Genomic DNA, 22,286 nt, shown 5'->3' on the forward strand with positions numbered 1-22,286 from the left:
ATGCTCATTTCTGTATAATGCATATCCTGTAGTCTTTGTTTTCTGAACAGTCTTTCAACTGCTAAAAAAACAAAAACCTGGACCGTTCACTGTGCTGTATTCATATGAAAAGAGTCTGATTTTCGTGATGTTGTTAAGCTTGAATTTGCATCGAGATGTGTTTGGGAAAATACCCAAGGGCGAAAGCAGTAGAGACATGTTGATGTGCGTGTGACTGTTATTTAGATTGCTTGTTACTTAAAGATAGCTTGTTAGTTTGTTTAATATTTCTTGTATTTAGTGGTTTCAAGCCACCATTTGTTCACTGTACAAGTCACATTATGGTCAGCACAAACCATTCTTGTTTCAACCAGTGTTTAATGTAGTTTAACTGTCTTTTACATTGCGTTGTTTTGCTCATGGCTTTCAAAGATGATGGGATGTCAAGTAAGCAGTCCACGTAATCATCTGCTGAAATTGACTGATTTTAGCTTCTACCAAATGACCAATAAATTAGCTACAAATACCGTAAAGCTGGATTGGATGCACAGCCTTTGACGGCAACAACAAAAGACATGAGAAGTGTTTTATATCCCTAACTGTTAATAAGCTTATTTATTTAGTTTTTCTAACAATGCACGCGTTACGAATGGAGGCAGCGAAGGCAGACGAGGAGAGTGGATCTAAATGCAACTTACTTTATTACATAAACAAACGAATAAACACAAAAGAAACAACCACAATGGGAAAACAGGAACTAAACACAATGAAATAAAACTGAGAACTCGGGCAGGGAACACATACCAGGCATGACAACATTCAACGATTGACAGAGGGGAGTGAAAACAACCGGGTTAAAATACATGGACATGGGAAAAACGGGAGCCAATGAACAAACAAGAACTCAAACAAGATGACAAGGTGATAAACAGAAACCAATGGGAAACTAACGAGTGCAGGTGAAAACAATGAACAGCGAACACGAGGGCTAACAAGAAGACTATGGAGCTACAAGGGTGACAAAAGTGAAAACTAAGGAACTGCAAAAGTGACAAAAATGACAAACAAAGGGCAACAGTGAGACAAGACATGGTAATCATAACAGCACGATTACGAATATGGTTAGTTGCATTTACTAATTTAGATTTAGCATTGGGTATTTTTCCCCTTGCTGTCTGCAACCTGATCAGAAAGACCTGCAACCCAACTTTGGGTTCTAAAACCATGGGTCTAGAGGACAGGTAAGAAGTTTGGAGACATGAGTAGTTTTGTCTTTAGGTGATCTCTAGAGGAGAACACGTTTCCTATGATTAGTGGTTTGTTTTCAGAGAGTGGAGTGGAGAATCTGTTGATGGTTGTGAAAAAATGCCACAGTCCTCAGCAGACAGACAGCTGAAGGACAGAGGTGTAAAATAAGCATACTTATGATGACAATGGCTACTCAGCTGCTTTTGCATTGGCATTATTGCTGCCGATACAGTCCTCCCTCTCTTTTCAATGCATGCAAAAACTATTCAACAGGTTTCTGTCAAATTGATGGAGAGCTTTCATTTGCATGGATTTGGCTTCTGTCCAAGACATTATTTACACATTATGCAAGACTAAACTTTTTCCCCTCTTGTGGTATACTTTATTTGCAGTGTTATGTGACAGGCCAAGTGCCTTCACATTATCACTGGATTCACTGCACACATACAGACACACACTTTCATATCAATGAAAACATTTACAGAGTCACATCTGCCTAATTTGCAGTGAAGTCATAGTATTTTTCAGCTATCAAAATAGCAGTTCTGTGCCTTAAATTATAAAATGAGTTGCTGCATCTGAGAAGAAAAATTCCATTTAAATGTGCACATTCAGTTGCACAACATGTATACAAGCATGGGGAATTTGTAGTGAAGTTATAGTTGCGAAAACATGTGACATTTGCTCTTGGAATGTTCTTAGGTATGAGGTCATGCACCTCATCCCCCTTTAATGCTGCTTGCATAATACGTGTCTGTTGAAGCAATGCAGGATTGTTCAGACATGCTTTTGTGAAATTACATCATATCCAGAAGCCCTCTGATTTTTTTTCTTACAAGGGAAACATGAAAAGAGCAGATACAACAGCATCACAAAACACATGCTCAAAAATGCACCAAACATACTACTCTTACGAACAGATACAATTATACTGCCTTTATGTGAGAGTGGAAAAAGGCTTAAAGGAACAGTTTAGCCAAAAAAATCTCTCTTTGCTCACCCTCATCCCACAACAGATGTATGACTTTCTTTCTTCTGCAGAACACAAAGAAAGGTGTTTTTTTAGAAGAATATTTCAGTTACAACAGAGCTTAATGTTTACAAATCCCACACACTGTAAAAAAAAAAAAAAAAAAAAATGTGTTCACTCAACTTAACTTAAACTAGTTGTCTTTTTGCGTTGACTCAGTCAATTTACATTAACAAAAAATATCAAGTATCATAGAGACAGCTAAATAATCCATTGGCACAACTGTTTATTTTTAGATATGTGGATTTAACAGGTTTGTTGAAATAAGCTGTCATGAAATTTTAGTTGTGTCAACTCAAGAAAGCTGTTTGATACAACTAAACCTTAAAATCGTGTTTTACAGTGCAGTGAAGAAGTCAAAGGACACATTGGAAAGGAAAAACATTATTAGATGTTTGAGAAGATCTGTCCGTGTGACTTTAAGGGGTGGGTCTTATACTGCTTGTTGGCTAAGGTTTATCATTTCCTGAGAGAAAAACAAACCATACTAAAGAAATCCTGGTGTGATTTTATGTGTGATATCCTTTGCCCAGGGTGGTGCTGGCATGTACAAAAAGTTCACTCCCTCATTCTTAAACTTTGCAAACAAGTGTGTGACTATGGCTTTGTGTGTGTTATCTTAGACCTTTATATATCCTGCAAACTATGACATCACAAGGATATGTGCTCATAACTCAAAGTTCAATGTTAATTGAACTGATTTATCTTAAAAATCCATAGACTTAAAATGTTAAGTGTTAATAACTTAAACTTTTGAGTACAAAATGAAGGCTATGGGTACTACCCATAATGCTTTGCGCTTGCATTATTTAATTATGTTTCCTTGGTCAAAGGAAAATTAAATAGTTATAATTAAGAATTTGTGGGTTTTAGCTCTTTTGTAGTATTATTTAAATTTTTTTGCAGATAGTTGTTTGTGTAATGTCACCATTAGAGTGATCAATGCCGCATTTGGTCAAGTTGGACCATGTTGACTAATTATTTTTGTGCATGTGCAGTTAGTGCAGGTATATATGCTTTTATTTTGGAGAATTAAGTTTCCTTAATGACTGACCTTATATCAGCTTTGATCTTTATTTGAGTTGTGCTATTGTATGATCTAAAAGTATGCCATTATTAATAAAAGTAGAAACAATGTTATTTAAATAGCATATCTGAGTTGAGTCTACTTACATCTAGTTTATTTAACCTAAATAGTTAAGTTAATTCTATTTGATCTATTTGAAATTTTAAGTTTTAGAGATGCATTACTCAATTCAACTGAGGGAACGAGTTTACTCTATCAAATGAATAGTCAATTTATTAGTGTATTATGTTTGAACAACTTTCCCTCTGAGGTTGACACAAGCAGCACAAACTTAACATTTTTAAGTTGAAACAACAAGATTTTTTTTACTGTGCATTTCAACATTTTAGAAATACATAATACTAATGAAGTACTAATTATTTCAAATAGTATATGTGATGTTTTATAGTGACAAAAGATCAGTAGATTATCTTCTTGCTAACAAGGAGTGTCCAGTCAGTGACCTCCGACTTACTGTTTGTCCAGCCAACACACATTCTCTGATCTGTTCAATGAGTTCCAAGTTAATGCTGTCCAATACATGTGCATAGTTAAAGACTGACCATGACCGAGAATCATTAACTTTACCTATAACCGTATAATACTCAGTTAGAGATCAATATCAATTTATGTAAACTGCGTATCCAGAACAACTTGATACAGTCATGAAGGTGAATTTCCGTAGAAGAAATTTTAAAACATTATGTCTATGGAGAGTCCTCATAATTTAGCTGTAGCAACGTGCGTGTGTGTGTGTGTGTGTGTGTGTGTGTGTGTGTGTGCGTGCGTGCGCGCACAGGCGCGCGTGTGTTGGCTGAAATGTGTTTTTTCATCTCTAACCGAGTGAAAGTTAAAGCCTCTCTCGTCATGACGGTCGTACCTCAATGAAAGGATTTTATACTGGAAAACAAGGGGAACTGTGGTTCGTGTTACGTCCTCATAACACATGAGGGGAATCTACGGCGTGATAATTTTTCATAATTGGCACTTTTGTGTTTGTCTGGCAGACTGGCAGTAAGTTTGCGAAATCGTCGGAGCTTCAGGATTCACTACGCCAATATCTAACGGAGTTACGTCGATACTCTTTGGAAAGAAAACATGTTTAGATTGTGACAAGGTCGGGCATATGTAATTACGAGGAGTTGGCAAGTTTAGTTAAATTGTGGGCTCTCTGTTTTTGAGACACACCCCAGAGGTTTAAGCAGATGTTAATGTAACGAACTCGATCGATTCAGATCCATTTTGATTGACTGATAACAGATTCAAACACAACACCGGGGTTTCCACATAATTTTCAAACAGCTGAAACTATTACGCGTTATATATTTTTATTTTTGTATTTAAAAAAAAAAAATTCCGTCACGTACGAGAGAGCCATACTGAATTGATATCGTAACCATAACGTATTATTATTATTATTATTATTATTATTATTATTTTTATTATATTTATTATTATTATTATTATTATTATTATTATTATTTTGCCTTATTGCGATTTAAATAAATTAAACAACATGTAGACCTACAGTATAGGGTTTGTTGCATTTTTGGTCTGTTTCACATATTTTATCAACAGGCCTCGCTTGTTTCTATGTAGCCTATGTGAACAGCAATTCATGTAATGAAATCTAATTGAATGATTAAAATAAATAAAGAAATATCCTATATGCAAGAATCCTAAATGTGAAAATATTTGTCAATATAGGCCTAGTTTACATGAACTAGCAATGGACAATACTTCATCAGTTTTTATTAATCTTGTTTAATGTTAATTTCTACACTTAAAACAGTTTTACATTGAGTTGTATATGATAAAATTATAAAGTTAAAAATTAACCAAGATTAAAAATCAGTTTTTATCTGTTTAAATTGATAGTTGAAGATACCTAATTTATTCACCTTACTGCAAAGTGTTGTCTATTTTCTATATTTTCTCTACAATATCTTTATATTCTATGCACACGTTTGTCATTTTTGTTCTCCAGTGGTTTGTGCTTAAGAAACAGGGTTGCCCTCATGTGGAATTTATGTGTATTGCTTTTTTTTCTTCTTCTGATAAATAAACCACACTTAGTAGCATAACTCTGATTCTATCTGTGCAGGTTGAAATATGGCCCATCGGTCCCAGTGCTCCTCTGTGGGGGACAACCCCCTGGACCCCAACCATCTGCCCCCTCACTACCGCGAGGAATACCGAATAGCTATCGATGCCCTCATTGAAGCTGACTTAGAGGGCTACTATGGATTTCTACAGGGAGCAGATGTAGTTGATTTCTTATCCCATCCAGAGATTGAGTATATCAAGTGCATGGTACAGGCTCCGCATCAACAGACAGTCCAACCAGAGAAGAGATACATGGCTGAAGATGCAGATGGCTCGTCTGACACTTACTGGCCGATCCATTCAGACCACGATGCTCCAAGCCTGGACTTAGGCTGGCCACAACAGTACAGATATGTTGGACCGACGGAGGTCACTATGCTGGTCAACCCATGTAACCCTGAGACGGCTAGTATTAAGGAGGAAGTCCGAAGATTGATCAAGGGTGCACAACAAGTGAGTTTTGTGTTCTGTTATGTATGAAACCTTTTCAGATGTTTTACTGAAGTGCAGTATACAGATTGTCTTGATTCCCTAATTATAATGATTTTAAAAAGCTTGGAACGAAACTCCAGCTGATCACAATTGTAACAAGGTAACAAAATCTTTCATTCAAAACTTGTCATGAATGGTCTAGTCCAGGGGTGCCAACACTTTTTTAGGCTATCTGATGATCTACTTTTAAATGACCAACTCAATAAGATCTACCAACTAAAAAAACACAGTTTCATTTAAAATAAGAAAATGCTTGTTGGGACTACTGCATGTATCCCTACATGGAATTCATCTTCTAATTAATAAAAAAATATATAATAATGTTCAATGTTGATATCATTCAGTTTTAAAACTAAACCCAAAACACCTACAGCACAATAGATTACAATAGCCAGGGCATTTAACTTATTCTGATGACTTGCACTGAATGAAATCAGACAGTTTTGCCTAATCCGGGCAGTAGTATCGCAAGTTCGCGCTCTGTTCTCAGAAGTCCTTGGAAGGCGCGTATGCGCAAACCTAGTTGTCGTGGCAACTGAATAAACAAAACCTCGCCTGGTCAATATTTACTCGTCAAGTGCAAGTCAGACAAACTAAAAGAAGGAAAGACATTATATTTATTTTTATTAAAATTTAATTTAAGTACATTTAAATTTGTGCGATCTACCAGCATTGCCTTTACGATCGACTGGTAGATCGTGATTGACGTATTGGGCACCCCTGATATACAGTATTTTTTAATGAAATCAAAAATTCGACACTCTGCTCCACTCTACTAGCTGTGCAGTGTCACATGCAAAAATAACTCACTCCAGGGGCAATGCAGAGCAATTTAGACCCTACTCACAAAAAGGTTAATTGAATGTTTTGTCATCATCTATCCACTCTCATTTTGTTAAAAATGTGTATGACGGGGCCTGGGTATCTCAGCGAGTATTGATGCTGACTACCACCCCTGGAGTCGTGAGTTCGAATCCTGGGTGTGCTGAGTGTAGGGCTGAAACGATTAGTCTGCGTTATCGACAATGTCAAAAAAAATTCCGTTGGCGAATAGTCGTTTGATCTCATTTAACCTAACATGAGATCAGATATGAAACTAATGATGCCGCATGAGAGCAGCACTTCAGAAAAATATAACGGAATCATAATGGGAAAATGCAAAATAAGGAAATACAGAAGCACTGTTATCGTGAAATAAAGCAGAGATGGATCAGGCATTTCACTTAAGCAAAACCTGCATGTCAGAGCATCTAAAAAGCAAACAACCTGGCATTATATCTGTAACGATTGAAGAAAGGAAGACAAGAGGGCTGGATCCAGGTGCGGCTAGTGTTTTAATGAAACTATAAATTAATACAAATGACAGGTAGACACTGGAACAAAACAAACATCCACGATGGGACACTGAAATCTAAACAAGAGTAAACATGAAAACGAATGAGGCACAGGGTCAAAACACATAGAGGCACAGGGTCAAAACACATAGAGGCACAGGGTCAAAACACATAGAGGCACAGGGTCAAAACACATAGAGGCACAGGCATTACATCTACATATAACGATTGACAAAGACTGAACAAAGAACCAGGTTTAAATACAGGAGGGAACAAACAAGGGAATGAGGGACACCTGGAGGAAACAATCAGGGAAAGCTAACCAATCAGGGGAACACCAATGAAACTACAGAGGACTACAAAAACCAAACAGGAAACAGGAACTAAACTAAACTTCAAAATAACAGTACAAAAACAAAAGACAACAGTGAATGTGACAATATCTTTAATGCATTCTTTATTGAAGTCCAAATAATAAGGAAATGAATCATGAAAAAGAAAAAAAAAAGGCATTTCTCTGTGCGGTCAGCGCCACGTATATGAGTCGTGTGAAGGGGGAGAGATTGAAACTGCCCCCGACTGAGGCACACTCTGGCACAGGGATGCCCGTCCCTCGTGCACATTTGCTGTAGATATATTAATAACATGATGAATTGGGACATATTGAATCATAATATATTGTGGCCTATGTGTCACGTGTGTATCTTATTGTGAAGTAAATCGACGATACACAGCTCTATTAAGAAGATAGAGTTCGTTTTTGTGAGTTAAAGATGGATTGAAGTGAAAATAAAGGTGAGAGAGTCTTAGCCCATTATACACTGCAACAAAGGTTTTGATCAGTCTTTGATCAAGTTTTTGTTCAGTCTTTTTTGGCTTGTTTTCCAAAAATAATATCTAAAATTAGTAAACATTAGTAGCTATACTGCAGAAGAAAGAAATGTTATTGGAGAATGTTGAATACAATATTTTATATTGAAATATTTAAAAATATCTAAAAACAGCCTACTTAAAAGAAGATACATTTACCTGAGAAGCAACATATAATATATTTAGACTTGCTTTTAGAGAATATGTGGAAAACAAGACAAAAAATCTTGATGACAGTAGGTTTTTTTTTTTGAGTGATTTTTTTACTGTATTAAACTTAAAAATACATTGTTTTTCCTTGGAATTCAGTGAATGTCATTTAGAGTTATTTTTAAAAGATGATTTTGTCCTCTTTATTGTTAGTAACCACGTTTAATACAACCTTTTAAGTCTAGGCACAAGCTGAATAGTCGGGTTAAGAGCTAATGATTAATCGTTGCAATAATCAACCGAATAGTCGAATAATCGTTCTAATATTCGTTAGATTAGTCGATTATCAAAATAATTGTTAGTTGCAGCCCTAGCTGAGTGACTCCTAAGAAACCAAATTGGCCCAGTTGCTAGGGAGGGTAGAGTCACATGGGGTAACCTCCTCGTGGTCGCGATTACTGGTTCTCGCTCTCAATGGAGTGCGTGGTAAGATGTTTGTGGATTGTGGAGAGTAGCATGAGCCTCCAAATGCGGAGAGTCTTTGTGGTGCCATGCACAATGAGCCACATGATAAGATGCATGGATTGGTGGTCTCAGAAGCGGAGGCAAGTGAGACTTGTCCTCTGCCACCCGGATTGAGGTGAGTAACCGTGCCAACTGTGAGGACCTACTAAGTAGTGGGAATCTGGACAAAAACATTTTAAAAAAAAACCTAGTATGACATTTTTTAATGTGGGTGGAACATGAAAGGAGTCATCATAATGTCAATACTGCTCTTTTCCATGCAGTGCATGGTGATCATTGGCTTAAAACACCTCTTGATGATTGTATTAGGTGATTAGTACCAAGAGTTTTGAAAATGCTCCGCTTGAAAACAGTTCCAAAGATTCCAGTTCCAATTCAAATTGAATGCTTTGTATATTGTGCAATACTTGGAATGTCTTTTTTATTTTCTGCTTAAGGTTGTTGCCGTGGTGATGGATATGTTTACAGATGTTGACATCTTTGCCGACATCCTTGGCGCAGCGATGCGTGGTGTAGCTGTTTATATTCTTCTTGATGAACTGAATGCTCACCATTTTGTTGCAATGGTGAACAACTGTAGGGTGAATCTGGATGAGATAAAAGTAGGTACTTTTCACTGTAAACTCATATCATAAATTGAGTACTCCTGAAGAGTATATTGGTTCAGAATTTGTGGCTTTTTGCTGATTATTTATTGACTTACTAATCTGACTCTCAATTAATATGTGAATTAAGAGTCACTTAAAATGTAGTTGCTTCAAATGAGACAGATTCATTAACATATTTTTACATACAGTTCATGCGAGTAAGAACTGTGTCTGGCAGTACCTATTTCTGCCAGACAGGCAAGTCCTTCAAAGGCCAGATGATGGATCGCTTCATACTGGTAGACTCCAGGGCTGTTTTAAGTGGAAACTATAGGTAGATGCGTTTTGCATTTTATAATAATTTTTTTTAAATAATGTAAATATCTGTACCTTTTTAACTTTAATAAATTTTGTTGAGGTGTTGTGCCCATAAATTTGTTTGTTAAAAAATATTTCTTTCCATTGCAGCTTCATGTGGTCTTTTGAGAAGATACATCGCTGCCTAGCACATCTGTTTCTTGGACAGCTTGTGACCACCTTTGATGAAGAGTTTCGGATTCTGTTTGCCCACTCAGAGCCACTAGTTGTTGAAAATATTTTGGCAAATATGCCACACTACAGCAGTGAACAAGGAAGTTACTATAACACAGATAAGACCCACATGCTTAAGAGAGAATATCCAACTATGGACATGAAATGGGCTGAATATTCTGCAGAGGGTCATATGAATGCTGGTCACAAAATGCTACCCTACAGGAGGGGTGAATTCATCCACACTGCAGTAGAGGAAAATCCCTCTGTTCAGAGGCAGATGAATCTACATGCCACTCAACAATTTCAAGGGGACCATCAACCTATTGAGCATAGAAGACAGATAAGAGGACCAGCTGAAATGACTAGCTTCAAAAGGCATGGCTTTGCAGACTTACCTAATTATGAATACATTCCCCCCCAAAATCATGCCACAATCAGAGGCAAGCAGTATAAGGAGGGAGTAGTGACCCAGAGCACCCACTTTGCAAGGGAACCTTGTTTTTACCAGCATGGAACTGGATTACAGACAGGTTATGACATGTATGGCAGGATTAGAGGCCAAGGCTACCACGTAGATCAATTTTCAGGGTCTGGCTACTCTCTTGAAGGAGATGAGGCTGGACCACCAGATGCTTATGATCATGTTCAAAGATACTTGCAGTCTCACTCTCCTATGGAGGAAGGACAAAGTGCCAGGAATTTAATGCCACCTGTGCAGTCCAATCTCAGGAGACATATTATGGGTAAGTCTTATGCTTGTCAGACGTCCCCAACACAACAAAATCTACTAGACCAGAAACGTGTCTTCAATGTAAACCGCAAACCACAGGATGTGAGCCAAAAGCAGGGGCTGCGAAATTGGAGGATCAGCTCATACCTTAGTACATATGATGATGCAGAAGAAGTGGATTTGTCTGAACTTGAAGGATCTGACTTGTGTAATAACGTTCCATGTTTTATGCAGGAAGGGCCTTGTGACCCTGTAGGTGCTGAAATTAGACCTGGTAACATGGAGTGTAACAGGATACCTTTATCTGGGGAAAATCACACATTTCTTCAGATTCAAAACACTTCCAATTTGCCTGATAATTCAGTTAACTACCCAGCAGACTTATCACGAATAAATATGAAAACAACACCTACAACAACTTCAGAGTCATCTTGCAACACCGAGGGTGACAAAGTGGAGGAGGCACAGTATAGAGAACCTAAAGAAACCAATCTGATTATTGAAGAGTTCCACAGGAGGAAACCCACCCGCACTGTCCCCAGGAGATCTAGACTGAGAGACTCACTAATATTCAAATCAAATTTGGAGATGAATACTTCAGAGATGAAAGATAATTCAGTAGAAAAAGATGGAGACGAGAAAAGAAGAGCACCATTTCAGTGGAGCAGTTTTGCAAGGTCAACCACAGTTGAAAACCCATTCATGAAGTCTGCACACTCTGAGGAAGTACTAAACAAAGTTGGTGCAAATTCTAAGGAAGATATGGTTGAGAACTTCCAAAATGTACAAAAAAAGACAATAAAGGGGCCTCTGCAAGAGAAAGACCTGCCTGAACAAGTACAATCAGAAGTTTTTGAAGGAAGGAGCCAAAGAGATGAATGGACATCTAATGTATTTCAAAGGTCAGCGTCTAACATAGACATGAATGATCCTGACTGTAGACTGAGTTTTTTCAAAGAGTTAGCAGCCAAACGCAAAGCTGAACTTGCAGCAGCCAAATCATCTCTAAGCAATACCGCCAAATCCCCCAAAAAGTCTGATGCACCCGAGAAACTCTCTACCAGTGACATAGATAAAAAGGCAGTGCCTGTTTTTAAGACCCCAACAACCCCAGTTAAGTTAAAAAATGCCACTCTCACAGCACCTGAGAAACAAAAAACCCTTGATGGCACTAAATGTGAGGAATCTAGTGAAGACATCCCGCACAGAGCCACAGATGCTGAAAAAATTAGATTGAAGAAAAAACTTGCAGAAGAGTCTGGCTTAAATTCTTTTCTAGAAGACACCAGCCCAGTCCCTGTTATGGAGACAAGCACAGTACATAAAGCTAAAAATCAGTCAACCCCCATTTTAAATGTCTGTACACAAAAGCATGTATGTGATTTGTCTGCTGACCCCATTGCAGCAAAAAGTGTTAATTCCCCAAAACCCACTGCTGACTCTTTCAAACAGCAAAGTGCAATGGGGGCAGATTTTTCCCAACAGCCGAATGCAACAGAAAGCGACTTTTCCCAACCCCCCACTGCAATTGAGACAGGCTATTTCCAACAGCCTACTGCAATCGAAGAAAACTCTTCCCAACATCCCACTGCAGCAGAAAGTGAATCTTCCCAACAACCCACTGTAATGAAGACAGACCACACTACAATAGGAAATGAACGTCCCCAACACCCCACTGTAGCAGATTCAGGCTCTTCCATAGATTTGCCTACAATGATGGTAGACTCTTCCCAACAGCCCAATGCAACAGACACAGACTCTTCACATCACTCCACTGCAACAGACATAGACTCTTCCCAGCACCCGAATGCAACCAACACAGGCTCTTCCAAACAACCCTCTGACACAGAAGTAGACTCTTCACAACACCCCACTGAGACAGACATAAACTCTTCCCAACACCCCAATGCAACAGGGACTGCATCTTCCCAGCACCCCAATGCAACAGACACTTCCCAACTCCTCGCTGCAAAAGTTACAGTCTCTTCCCAACACCCCACTGCAACAGGCAACAGCTCTTCCCAGCACCCCGATCCTGCAGACACAGACTCTTTTCAACCCCCCACTGCAAATGTCACTGACCCTTTCCAACACCCTACAGCAACAAACACCAACTCATGCCAGCACACCAATGCAACAGACAAAGTCTCTTCCCAAAAGCCCACTGCAACAGACATAGACTCTTACCAACACGCAAGTGTAACAGACACAGAGTCTTCCCAGCACCCCACTGGAACAAACACAGACGCTTCCCAACAGCCCACTGCAACAGACATAGACTCTTCCCAACACCCCAGTGCAACAGACACAGATGCTTCCCAGCCCACCAATGCAATAGACACTTCCCAACAGCCCACTGCAACAGACATAGACTCTTCCCAACACCCCAGTGCAACAAAAACAGACACTTCACAACAGGCCACTGCAACAGACACAGACTTTTCCCAACACCCCACTGCAACAGACATAAGCATTTTCCAACAATACAGTGCAACACACACAGACTCTACCCAACAATGCACTGCAACAGGTAGTGAGTCTTCACAGCAACTGACCGCAACAAATACAGACTCTTCCCAAATCCCCACTGCAACAGACATAGACTCTTCCCAACACCCCACTGCAACAGACGCTTCCCAGCACACCAATGCAATAGACACTTCCCAACAGCTCACTGCAACAGACACAGACGCTTCCCAGCACACCAATGCAGTAGACACTTCCCAACAGCCCACTACAACAGACATAGACTCTTACCAACACCCAAGTGTAACAGACACAGATTCTTCCCAGTACCCCACTGCAACAAACACTGACTCTTCCCAACAGCCCACTGCAACATACAGAGACTCTTCCCATCACCCCACTGCAACAGACATAGACTCTTTCAAACACCCCTCTGCAAAAGACACAGACTCTACCCAACACGCCACTGCAACAAACACAGAATCTTCCCAACAATGCACTGCAACAGGTAGTGAGTCTTCACAGCAACTGACTGCAACAAACACAGACTCTTCCCAAATCCCCACTGCAACAGACATAGACTCTTCCCAACACCACACTGCAACAGACACAGACGCTTCCCAGCACACCAATGCATTAGACACTTCCCAACAATGCAGTTCAACAGACATAAACTCTACCCAACCCCACACTGCAATAGACACAGACTCTTCCCAGCACCCCACTGCAACAAACACTGACTCTTCCCAACAGCCCACTGCAAAATACAGAGACTCTTCCCAGCACCCCAATGCAACAGGAACAGACTCTTTCAAACACCCTTCTGCAAAAGACATAGACTCTTCCCAACTCCCCACTGCAACAGACATAAAACCTTCCCAGCACCCCACTGCAGCAAACACAGACACATCACAGCAGGCCACTGCAACAGACACAGACTCTTCCCAACATCCCACTGCAGCAAACACAGACACTTCACAGCAGGCCACTGCAACAGACACAGATTCTACCCAACATGCCACTGCAACAGACACAAAATCTTCCCAACAATGCACTGCAACAGGTAGTGAGTCTTCACAGCAACTGACTGCAACAAACACAGACACTTCCCAAATCCCCACTGCAACAGACATAGACTCTTCCCAACACCCCACTGCAACAGACACAGATGCTTCCCAGCACACCAATGCAATAGACACTTCCCAACAGCCCACTGCAACAGACATAGACTCTTACCCACATGCAACAGGAACAGACTCTTTCAAACACCCCTCTGCAAAAGACACAGACTCTTCCCAACGCCCCACTGCAACATACATAAACCCTTCCCAGCACCCCAATGCAACAAAAAAAGAGACTTCACAGCAGGCCACTGCAACAGACACAGACTTTTCACAACACCCCACTGCAACAGACACAGACTTTTCACAACACCCCTCTGCAACAGAGATAAGCACTTCCCAACAATGCAGTTCAACAGACACAAACTCTACCCAACCCCACACTGCAATAGACACAGACTCTTCCCAACACCCCTCTGCAACAGACATAAGCACTTCCCAACAATGCAGTGCAACAGACACAAACTCTACCCAACCCCACACTGCATCAGACACAGACTCTACCCAACACCCCACTGCAATAGACACAGAATCTTCCCAACAATGCACTGCATTAGGTAGTGTGTCTTCACAGCAACTGACTGCAACGAACACAGACTCTTCCCAAATCCCCACTGCAACAGACATAGACTCTTCTCAGCACCCCAATGCAACAGGTGACATATTTCAGACAAGCTCAGTGTGCACTTCTATACTTGAAACTAACTTAGAGAAAAATCTCTTTACCCTAGTAGCTTGCACCACACAAAATGCTGAAGTCAAATCCCCTGAACATTGTCCAGCAGATGACAGTGAATCACCTTATAAAATCAACTTGCCCATTGACATCACTTCATCAGAAACATGCCTATCTCAAGAAACCAATTCACTTAACATCAATGAGGAAAAATACATTAGCGTTTGTCAAGCCTTGAGCAAACAAGGACCCATCCCATCTACTAACATTACTCAACCAGACAGCAGCAGATCTGAAAGTGCAGTCATCACAGACTTGGGTTCATCAGCTGAACATTCCCGATCTGATTTTTTGACACCTTGTGCTTCCCCAGAGAGCAGTTTGAATCTTAATTCTGATATAACCAAATCCTGGATGGAACTAAATTCTTCCCCCAACAACACACAAGCACAAGCCAAATCACCTATAACTAATGTGAGAAAAGAGACAATCAGTTGTCAAAATGACCCAAAACCTGAGAATAACAAAGATGAGTGTCAAAATCACAAGACCATTGATGAGCAACCCTGGAGGCACGACTCTTCAGCTGAACCCGAGTACCATGAGAAAGCTGCGGTTTCTCCAACTCTCGACCATATCCAGGGTGATAGAACCAAAAATACAAATCCAGAGTTAGAAAACTCTGTGACAAACTTTGCAGAGGTGTTAGAAAAATCTGAATGTGACTTGGTTGAACACAGTGATGCAGAAAATCAATCAGCTGTTACAGAGAAACCAAAATCTGTTATACCCACACATCAGTCATCTACCGCAAATGTTCTTTCCTCCACCAACCTTAGAGATGACTCTAAAGTTATTTTAGAACAAATTTCAGCAAAGAACCAAAGCAGAGCATCCCAGTCCAAACAGACTCTTGAAACCAAAGCGGGTGAGGTTAGCTCTGCAGATAAACATTCAGGAAGGCCCTGGTCATCCAGTGTTACACAAGAAGACCGGGCGAATTTACTACAAAAGATGGAGCAATTGCGTAAAGAGAGAAGGGTCTACAGTCGTTTTGAGGTACTTTATAGAATTTGTGAAATTAACTCCAACATGTACATGTAGGCTTAGCAGGGATATAAATTAAGGCTGTTATAATTGCTCTTTGTGATGTGTGCATATTTGTGTGTGTATGCATTTGAATACTTTTTTTAAATACTGATGGATTCAATGTTTTCTAAAATAATAGGTACGTTTTAAAGTGTGATACATGATAAATCACAATATATATAAAAAACAGACAAAGGAAAACATTTTCCTGCCATTCTAATACCACTATTTACTTGCTGTTTTCACAGGCCTCATGAATTGGGACTAAACTTTTGGAATAGTGGCTCCAGTATGTGACGATGAAAGGGAAGCTTTTTTGCTGTATTTTCCTCCAGTCTTAGCTCATTATGTGAGCCTGCACTAACTTGGGTCAGAGAATCTTACAACACGTGATTCGAAAAAATAGTGCCTCCTACCTTGCCAGAGTGGAAATCTCTGCAAGACTTGACAAGATTGAGATTATAGCTCTTGCGGCTGCCCTGAACTCAGTGCAGCTATGCAGATAGACTGTAACAGAAGACAGGACCACAACCCCTTCCTGCTCGAAAAAGGTTGAATCACATTGCTGAAGACTTTGTGCTGATCTGGATTTCTGTATCCAGAAATTGTGATCTGATGTACAGTTTTAATTACTAATATTTTCAGATGACACAAACAACAATTTACTATGTAAATACAATATAAAAAAGGCACAAGTGTATTATGTCTGTCCTTTGCAATAATTTGAAATAAGTAGATTTTAAATTATTCAAACCGTAATACAAAAAATTAAATTCTTATGGAAACAAAGAGGTCAAAGTTTAAAAATTGTCATATGCTAAGATATTTGGTACACTAACGTGTAAACATGTCTGACACAATTCAGATATTGTGTAGATAAATTAAATGTGCATATTGCAAGTTTAGGACTGATATTGATTTATTTAAACTTTGAAGTATGTTTGTGAAGAGTTGTTAATGCAATGATGAGGCAGCATCTGTTTTTGACAAGGGTTCAATAGCTGGATTTTGTTGACTGCATTTAAAGAGAACCAATAATGTTACTCAAATCTGTTTATGTTGCCACCCCTTCCAAAAGTTGCAAGATTGAATCATGTTTATAGCAGTAACTGACATCAAAATAATCAATTCAATGTAGAACATAAGACATGTTCCCAAAAAAGCTATTTAATCTCTCCTGATAAATTACTGAACCAAATACTGTATGTATTCTCAATAGGAAGGGACTTGTTATCAATCCAAGAGAAAATCCTAATGTCTGATTGAGAAATAAAACCTAATAAAACTAATTCACTACCACTTTAGCATTGTTCCCATTATAAATATTTGACATGGGAACAAAGATTAAGTCAAGAAATATCACAGTGAATAGAGCAATCATGTAATAATAATGGCTTATTACAACATGGAAACACTTTAAGAGACTTTTTTGTATTGTGTTTATTTGCTTGCTTTAGACCAAGCTTATTTAACTTTGTGACATCATCAATCTGTAATAAGCAACTATGACAGTTTGAGTCATGCTGCAAAATATGTAAACCATGCAATTAAGCTTAAATGTCACTTTACAAAACAAAATTACAAAACGTTTTATTTTTAGGGCACAACATTTAAGGCAATGTTACAAAATTATATAAATAGCATTCTGTGATGTCACCAGAAAAACAATGGGCCCCTTGTCAAGATTTGCACTTTTATAAGACCATGGCCAAGGCTTGTTAATTTAGGCTAATCTCTCAATGTAAGCTTTCCTCCTTATATATCTAAATGTGGTCAGTTCAACACTGTAGAGAACTCACTGCATGGTAAGGAACATTTTAGTTACCAATCGAACTGGACTGGACTGCAGACATGACTGCCATATTAAAGAAAGTTTGCCACTTAGCTGCTTTCAGCTGGTATGCCTTTGTTATTAAGTCTATTTATGCAAGAGGGGATTCAGATCTACCAGAAGGAATATTTGTCTATGGGGGACCCTGGAAATACCTCACCTTTTTAAACCTGGTAAGATGCCTCAATTGTGAAATATATTTAGACTGGCAATGTCTAGATCATTTAGCAACCTCTAATCCTTTAAAAAGCAACTTTCTTATTCTGAAGGTAACTTGTACATTTTCTAAAATGTTTATTTCTTAGGTCTTACAGATGGGTTTTTTTGGATTGGCATCTGTTAATGACATTCAGCCGGTGGAGAAAGCCTCGAAAATATCACTTCTCTGCCTCTGCAAGGACTTGCTCTTTTCTGTCTTTGTGTTTCCAGTGGGCATGGTAAGGGAAAAGTATTCTACAAATTCTACAATCTGGAAGTAGTGAACAGTTTTTAAATTACAATCATTAAATTACTATTGGGTGCAGATATGCACATTTTGAGTTCTTTGTTTTTAATTGACCGTTTTTTCCTCTGTGAAGTTTGTAGTACTGCTGTTTTGGCTGATATTTGCCTATGATCGACAGCTGGTCTATCCAGAGTCATTGGACAATCTCTTCCCTCCATGGATAAATCATGCTATGGTTGGTTTGCTGTCTTATAATATATATATATTTACACACGTGGGGTTGTGAGGGTTACTTTTGAAATGTATTCCACTACAGATTACAGAATACATGCTGTAAAATGTAATTTGTAATGTATTCCGTTAAATTACTCAAGGTCAGTAACGTATTCTAAATACTTTGGATTACTTCTTCAGCACTGGTAGATTTTTATCACTTGTTTTGAGTATAAAAACTCTGTCAGTACAGAAAGACAAAATACACACGTTAAAAATACATTCTCTGAAAAACCTAAATATCTTATGCAGTGTTGTTTCTAAAACAAGATAAATCAAATTGATCTTGTTTTAAGGATTTTTAGATATTTTTACAGGAAAAAAATACAAAAATTATTATCAAGAATATGATTTTTGCCCTAATATCAAAATATTTACTAGAAAATAAAGAAATTATGATCCAACGTAAATTTTCTTGATTATAAATAAATATGATCGTGTCTGGTAACGTGCATGTAAAATGGCTAGAAATAGCATTTTATCTTCGCGTAATGCTGACAATTTACACAATGTTTATTTCTATTTCTTCTGCTCAAAACTTACATCAAACTTACTTTCTCTCTGCTTGTATTAATGTAACACATTATAAGAAAGTGTTTCACCGATGTTCAAATGCACTTTGGATCGCATCATTTATATTTATAAATGTTTTCCATCTGAAAGGACTAAATATTAAATGAAATAAAAGACAATAAAATGCAAAGTAATCGCTTTATTAATCAAAATACATTTTGAATGTAACTGTATTCTAAATACCAATTATTTAAATTGTAACTGTAGCAGAATACAGTTACTTATATTTTGTATTTTAAATACGTAATCCCGTTACATGTATTCTGTTACTCCTCAACCCTGTATATATATATATATATATATATATATATATATATATATATATTAATGACTACCTATAATTCTATCAATTAAATACTACACTGTCCAGCATATTGTTAATAACAATCATTTTGGATGTTTCATTTCTAGCACACTCTTGTTCTCCCAATCTTGCTTGGTGAGATCTTACTTGAGCCACACATCTACCCTAAAACAAAGAATGGGCTGGCTGCTCTGGGAATCGTTGGTGTTGCCTACCTGGGATGGTGAGTGCATGTCTTCTGTTAATTCTTTATATCGGTATATTGATTAAGTGACTTAATGCAAATTTCTTTATTATGAAATTATTGTTATAAGACACAGCATTAATGTATTTCACCTGTTTTTATGTTTTTTTATTTTCTTCTTAAGGGTCATTTGGGTGTATTTGACTGTGGGAATCTGGGTTTACCCCTTACTGGGGCTGTTTAGCAGCTCAGGCTTGACTGTCTTCTTCTTGCATAATATGCTTGTGGTGTCACTGCTGTACATACTTGGACAAACTTTGAACAAAAAAGTTTGGGGTGAGAAAAGAACAGAATATTTTTCTGTTTTGTGTTATATTTCTTGTGATACTTGCTTCTATTATACTATTTGTATAGCCCTATATACCAATATACTATTTCATGCTGTCTCCTTTCACTCCATCAGGGAAAGATCATCCAAAGATGAAGAGTGCATGATGTTTTACAAGGATGTTGTATGTTCCTCAGACTAACACATGACAAATGTTTTATATATATATATATATATATATAATTGTTCTATTTTGGTGAAATTAACCTGGTAAATCTCTTATACGAATCAGCTTCTTATCAGATTGTGAATTATCTGCATTATATTGCATGTTGTTTTGGTTACCATTCTACTTTTGCTACCATACTGTATATCTTGTTTTAATATCTAAAATAATGTAGTATGAAAAATACACAAAAACACATGAAATCGTGATTGGGGGCAAATACTTTTCCTCAGAACTTTAAATTTGAAATGAAAATGTGTATCTGTAATAGATAAATGTGAATATGTAAAGTGGTTAATGGACATTTCTGTGAACTTGCAACTGTTAATAAATGGCAAGACTGGTGTTCTACATCATTTATTGTAATTTAATAATATAAATATGAACTGCATTAGAGTTGATTATGCCACAACTATAACAACAAATGAATGTGAAAGGTTTGTCCATTAATTTGCTGTGTAATGCAAAACTTAAAGTATGTCTACTTACTTGCTACTGTAACTTGCAGAACTTGTACAATTTGTATGCATGTACAAAATGTAACATGACTTTGTTACACTATTCACAGCTTATTATAACTTCATCAGCATGTTTTTAAATGCCCAAGGGTTTAAATCTATATCTACTTTTAAGTTGCCATTGCATTTCCAGTTTATATCTATATGTAATTTTTGTTGAAACAAAACCTGAACAGAAATTGTTCTGTGGTTTGCGCGCAGAATTTAAATGTTAAATTAAATATATTTCATGATAGCTTATGCATATATTTGGAACCGAAGGATAATTAATGGTGCTGTGATTCTGTATTTCATGGGAATTGATGGGAACATTACATTAAACCTCATCACAAACTTTTCTTCCTTTTCTCTTTGCCCATTCTGATGGAGTCTTTCAGAATAGATGTTCCAGATGTTTTGGAAACATCTTTCGAGATTAGGAATATGAGTCCAAGCATTTCATAATCATTTAAATCAATGGGGAGGACAAAGGTTACCAATAACCAAATCAAAAGAGGGACATTTTTCTCAGGTTTTCTCTCTCAGGGTTAAAGGCATGGAAGGAGTCTGAAATGGTTGTTGTATGCTGTCTTCATGACACGTTTCCTCTCAGGTTGAACCTCCTCTCAGATCTCTGCATTCTTTGATGTGGTGCAAATAGTTTGAATCTGCATCCACAAGTTCAACAGAAAGGAGTTTTGCAATGAGTGAAGCTCCTGTACATTCATTTTCCACTGTTCGAAAAACAAATAGATCCATTAATATATATATATATATATATATATATATATATATATATATATATTCACTTAGTCTGGTTAGAGAATGAGTTTAAGAAAATGTATATGTTGGCCTATACTAGATACAGTATGTAGAGTGGGGTTCATTCATGAGACCAGAAATAAAGGAAGGCCCGACATATTACTTAAACAATCGCATATATTTAAATAAATAAATATTCTTCATGGTTCTTTGCAGTACCTTTGAAGAACCATCCTCTTAACAATAAAAATGTTTTTGCTTGCATTTCTTGGGGTGGCTGTATGTTTCTCTGAGATCTCTGAGGTCCGAGCAGTGTATTGTGTTTGGGTTCTTTAAAGCACCAGTACATAGATGGTATTTTCATTTTGAGAATATGAAGTTGTATGTGGAACCAAAAAAAGTTATACTATGGCCTGAGGCTGTAAAACCTTTTGGCTCTGATTGGAACCTTTGTTTTTATGAGTGTAGTGTAACATCACAAATGCCAAATGAGGTCAGTACAGTGCAAGCATTTTGCATTTAAAGGGACAGTTCACCCAAAAAGGATAATTCACTCATCATTTACTCACCCTCATTCCATCCCAGATTTGTATGACTTTCTTTCTTCTGCAGAACACACATTTTTTTCAGAAGAATATTTCAGCTCTTGCATACAATGCAAGTGAATGGTGGACAGAACTTTGGAGCTCCAAAAAGAACATAAAGGTAGCTTAAAAGTAATCCATAAGGCTCCAGTGATTTAGTAAATGATGAGAGAATTTTCATTTTCGGCTGAATTATTCCTTTAAAAATATATATATTTGGACTATTTTACCTGCTTCCTTATTGCACACTAGATTGTATAAATTTATCAGTTGTTT

General features: G+C 37.8%; 2 protein-coding genes across 5 annotated transcripts; both read left to right on the top strand.

Moving 5' to 3' along the window:
- The first annotated feature begins 4,168 nt into the window (after nt 1–4,168).
- LOC127617894 (protein FAM83H-like) lies at nt 4,169–16,395 on the top strand. Of its 4 annotated transcripts, XM_052090038.1 has the most exons (7): nt 4,179–4,440; nt 5,428–5,882; nt 9,238–9,402; nt 9,597–9,721; nt 9,856–13,181; nt 13,626–15,973; nt 16,252–16,395. In XM_052090038.1, the coding sequence occupies exons 2-7, from the start codon at nt 5,436–5,438 to the stop codon at nt 16,258–16,260; spliced, it is 6,420 nt and encodes a 2,139-aa protein (XP_051945998.1). In that variant the 5' UTR covers nt 4,179–4,440; nt 5,428–5,435; the 3' UTR covers nt 16,261–16,395. The 4 variants fall into 4 exon arrangements, with proteins under 4 accessions (XP_051945996.1, XP_051945998.1, XP_051945995.1 ...); XM_052090036.1 differs by having other exon boundaries at nt 4,169–4,245; nt 9,856–15,973; XM_052090035.1 differs by having other exon boundaries at nt 9,856–15,973.
- A 1,455-nt stretch (nt 16,396–17,850) lies between these two features.
- On the top strand, nt 17,851–21,345 carry LOC127617902 (androgen-dependent TFPI-regulating protein). The gene is made up of 6 exons (XM_052090067.1): nt 17,851–18,007; nt 18,140–18,271; nt 18,413–18,514; nt 19,537–19,652; nt 19,798–19,949; nt 20,077–21,345. The coding sequence occupies exons 1-6, from the start codon at nt 17,855–17,857 to the stop codon at nt 20,106–20,108; spliced, it is 687 nt and encodes a 228-aa protein (XP_051946027.1). The 5' UTR covers nt 17,851–17,854; the 3' UTR covers nt 20,109–21,345.
- The last annotated feature ends 941 nt before the right edge of the window (nt 21,346–22,286 follow it).

Source organism: Xyrauchen texanus, chromosome 24 (genome assembly GCF_025860055.1).
Source record: "Xyrauchen texanus isolate HMW12.3.18 chromosome 24, RBS_HiC_50CHRs, whole genome shotgun sequence".
Lineage (NCBI taxonomy): Eukaryota > Metazoa > Chordata > Actinopteri > Cypriniformes > Catostomidae > Xyrauchen > Xyrauchen texanus.

Coding starts and splice junctions, on each gene's coding strand:
- LOC127617894 (XM_052090036.1), top strand. CDS start 5,436: ATGGCCCATCGGTCCCAGTGCTCCTCTGTGGGGGACAACCCCCTGGAC. Junction 9,403..9,596: donor TGAATCTGGATGAGATAAAA/GTAGGTACTTTT, acceptor TTTTACATACAG/TTCATGCGAGTAAGAACTGT. Junction 9,722..9,855: donor GTTTTAAGTGGAAACTATAG/GTAGATGCGTTT, acceptor TTTCCATTGCAG/CTTCATGTGGTCTTTTGAGA.
- LOC127617902 (XM_052090067.1), top strand. CDS start 17,855: ATGACTGCCATATTAAAGAAAGTTTGCCACTTAGCTGCTTTCAGCTGG. Junction 18,008..18,139: donor ACCTCACCTTTTTAAACCTG/GTAAGATGCCTC, acceptor TTTATTTCTTAG/GTCTTACAGATGGGTTTTTT. Junction 19,653..19,797: donor GGTGTTGCCTACCTGGGATG/GTGAGTGCATGT, acceptor TTTCTTCTTAAG/GGTCATTTGGGTGTATTTGA.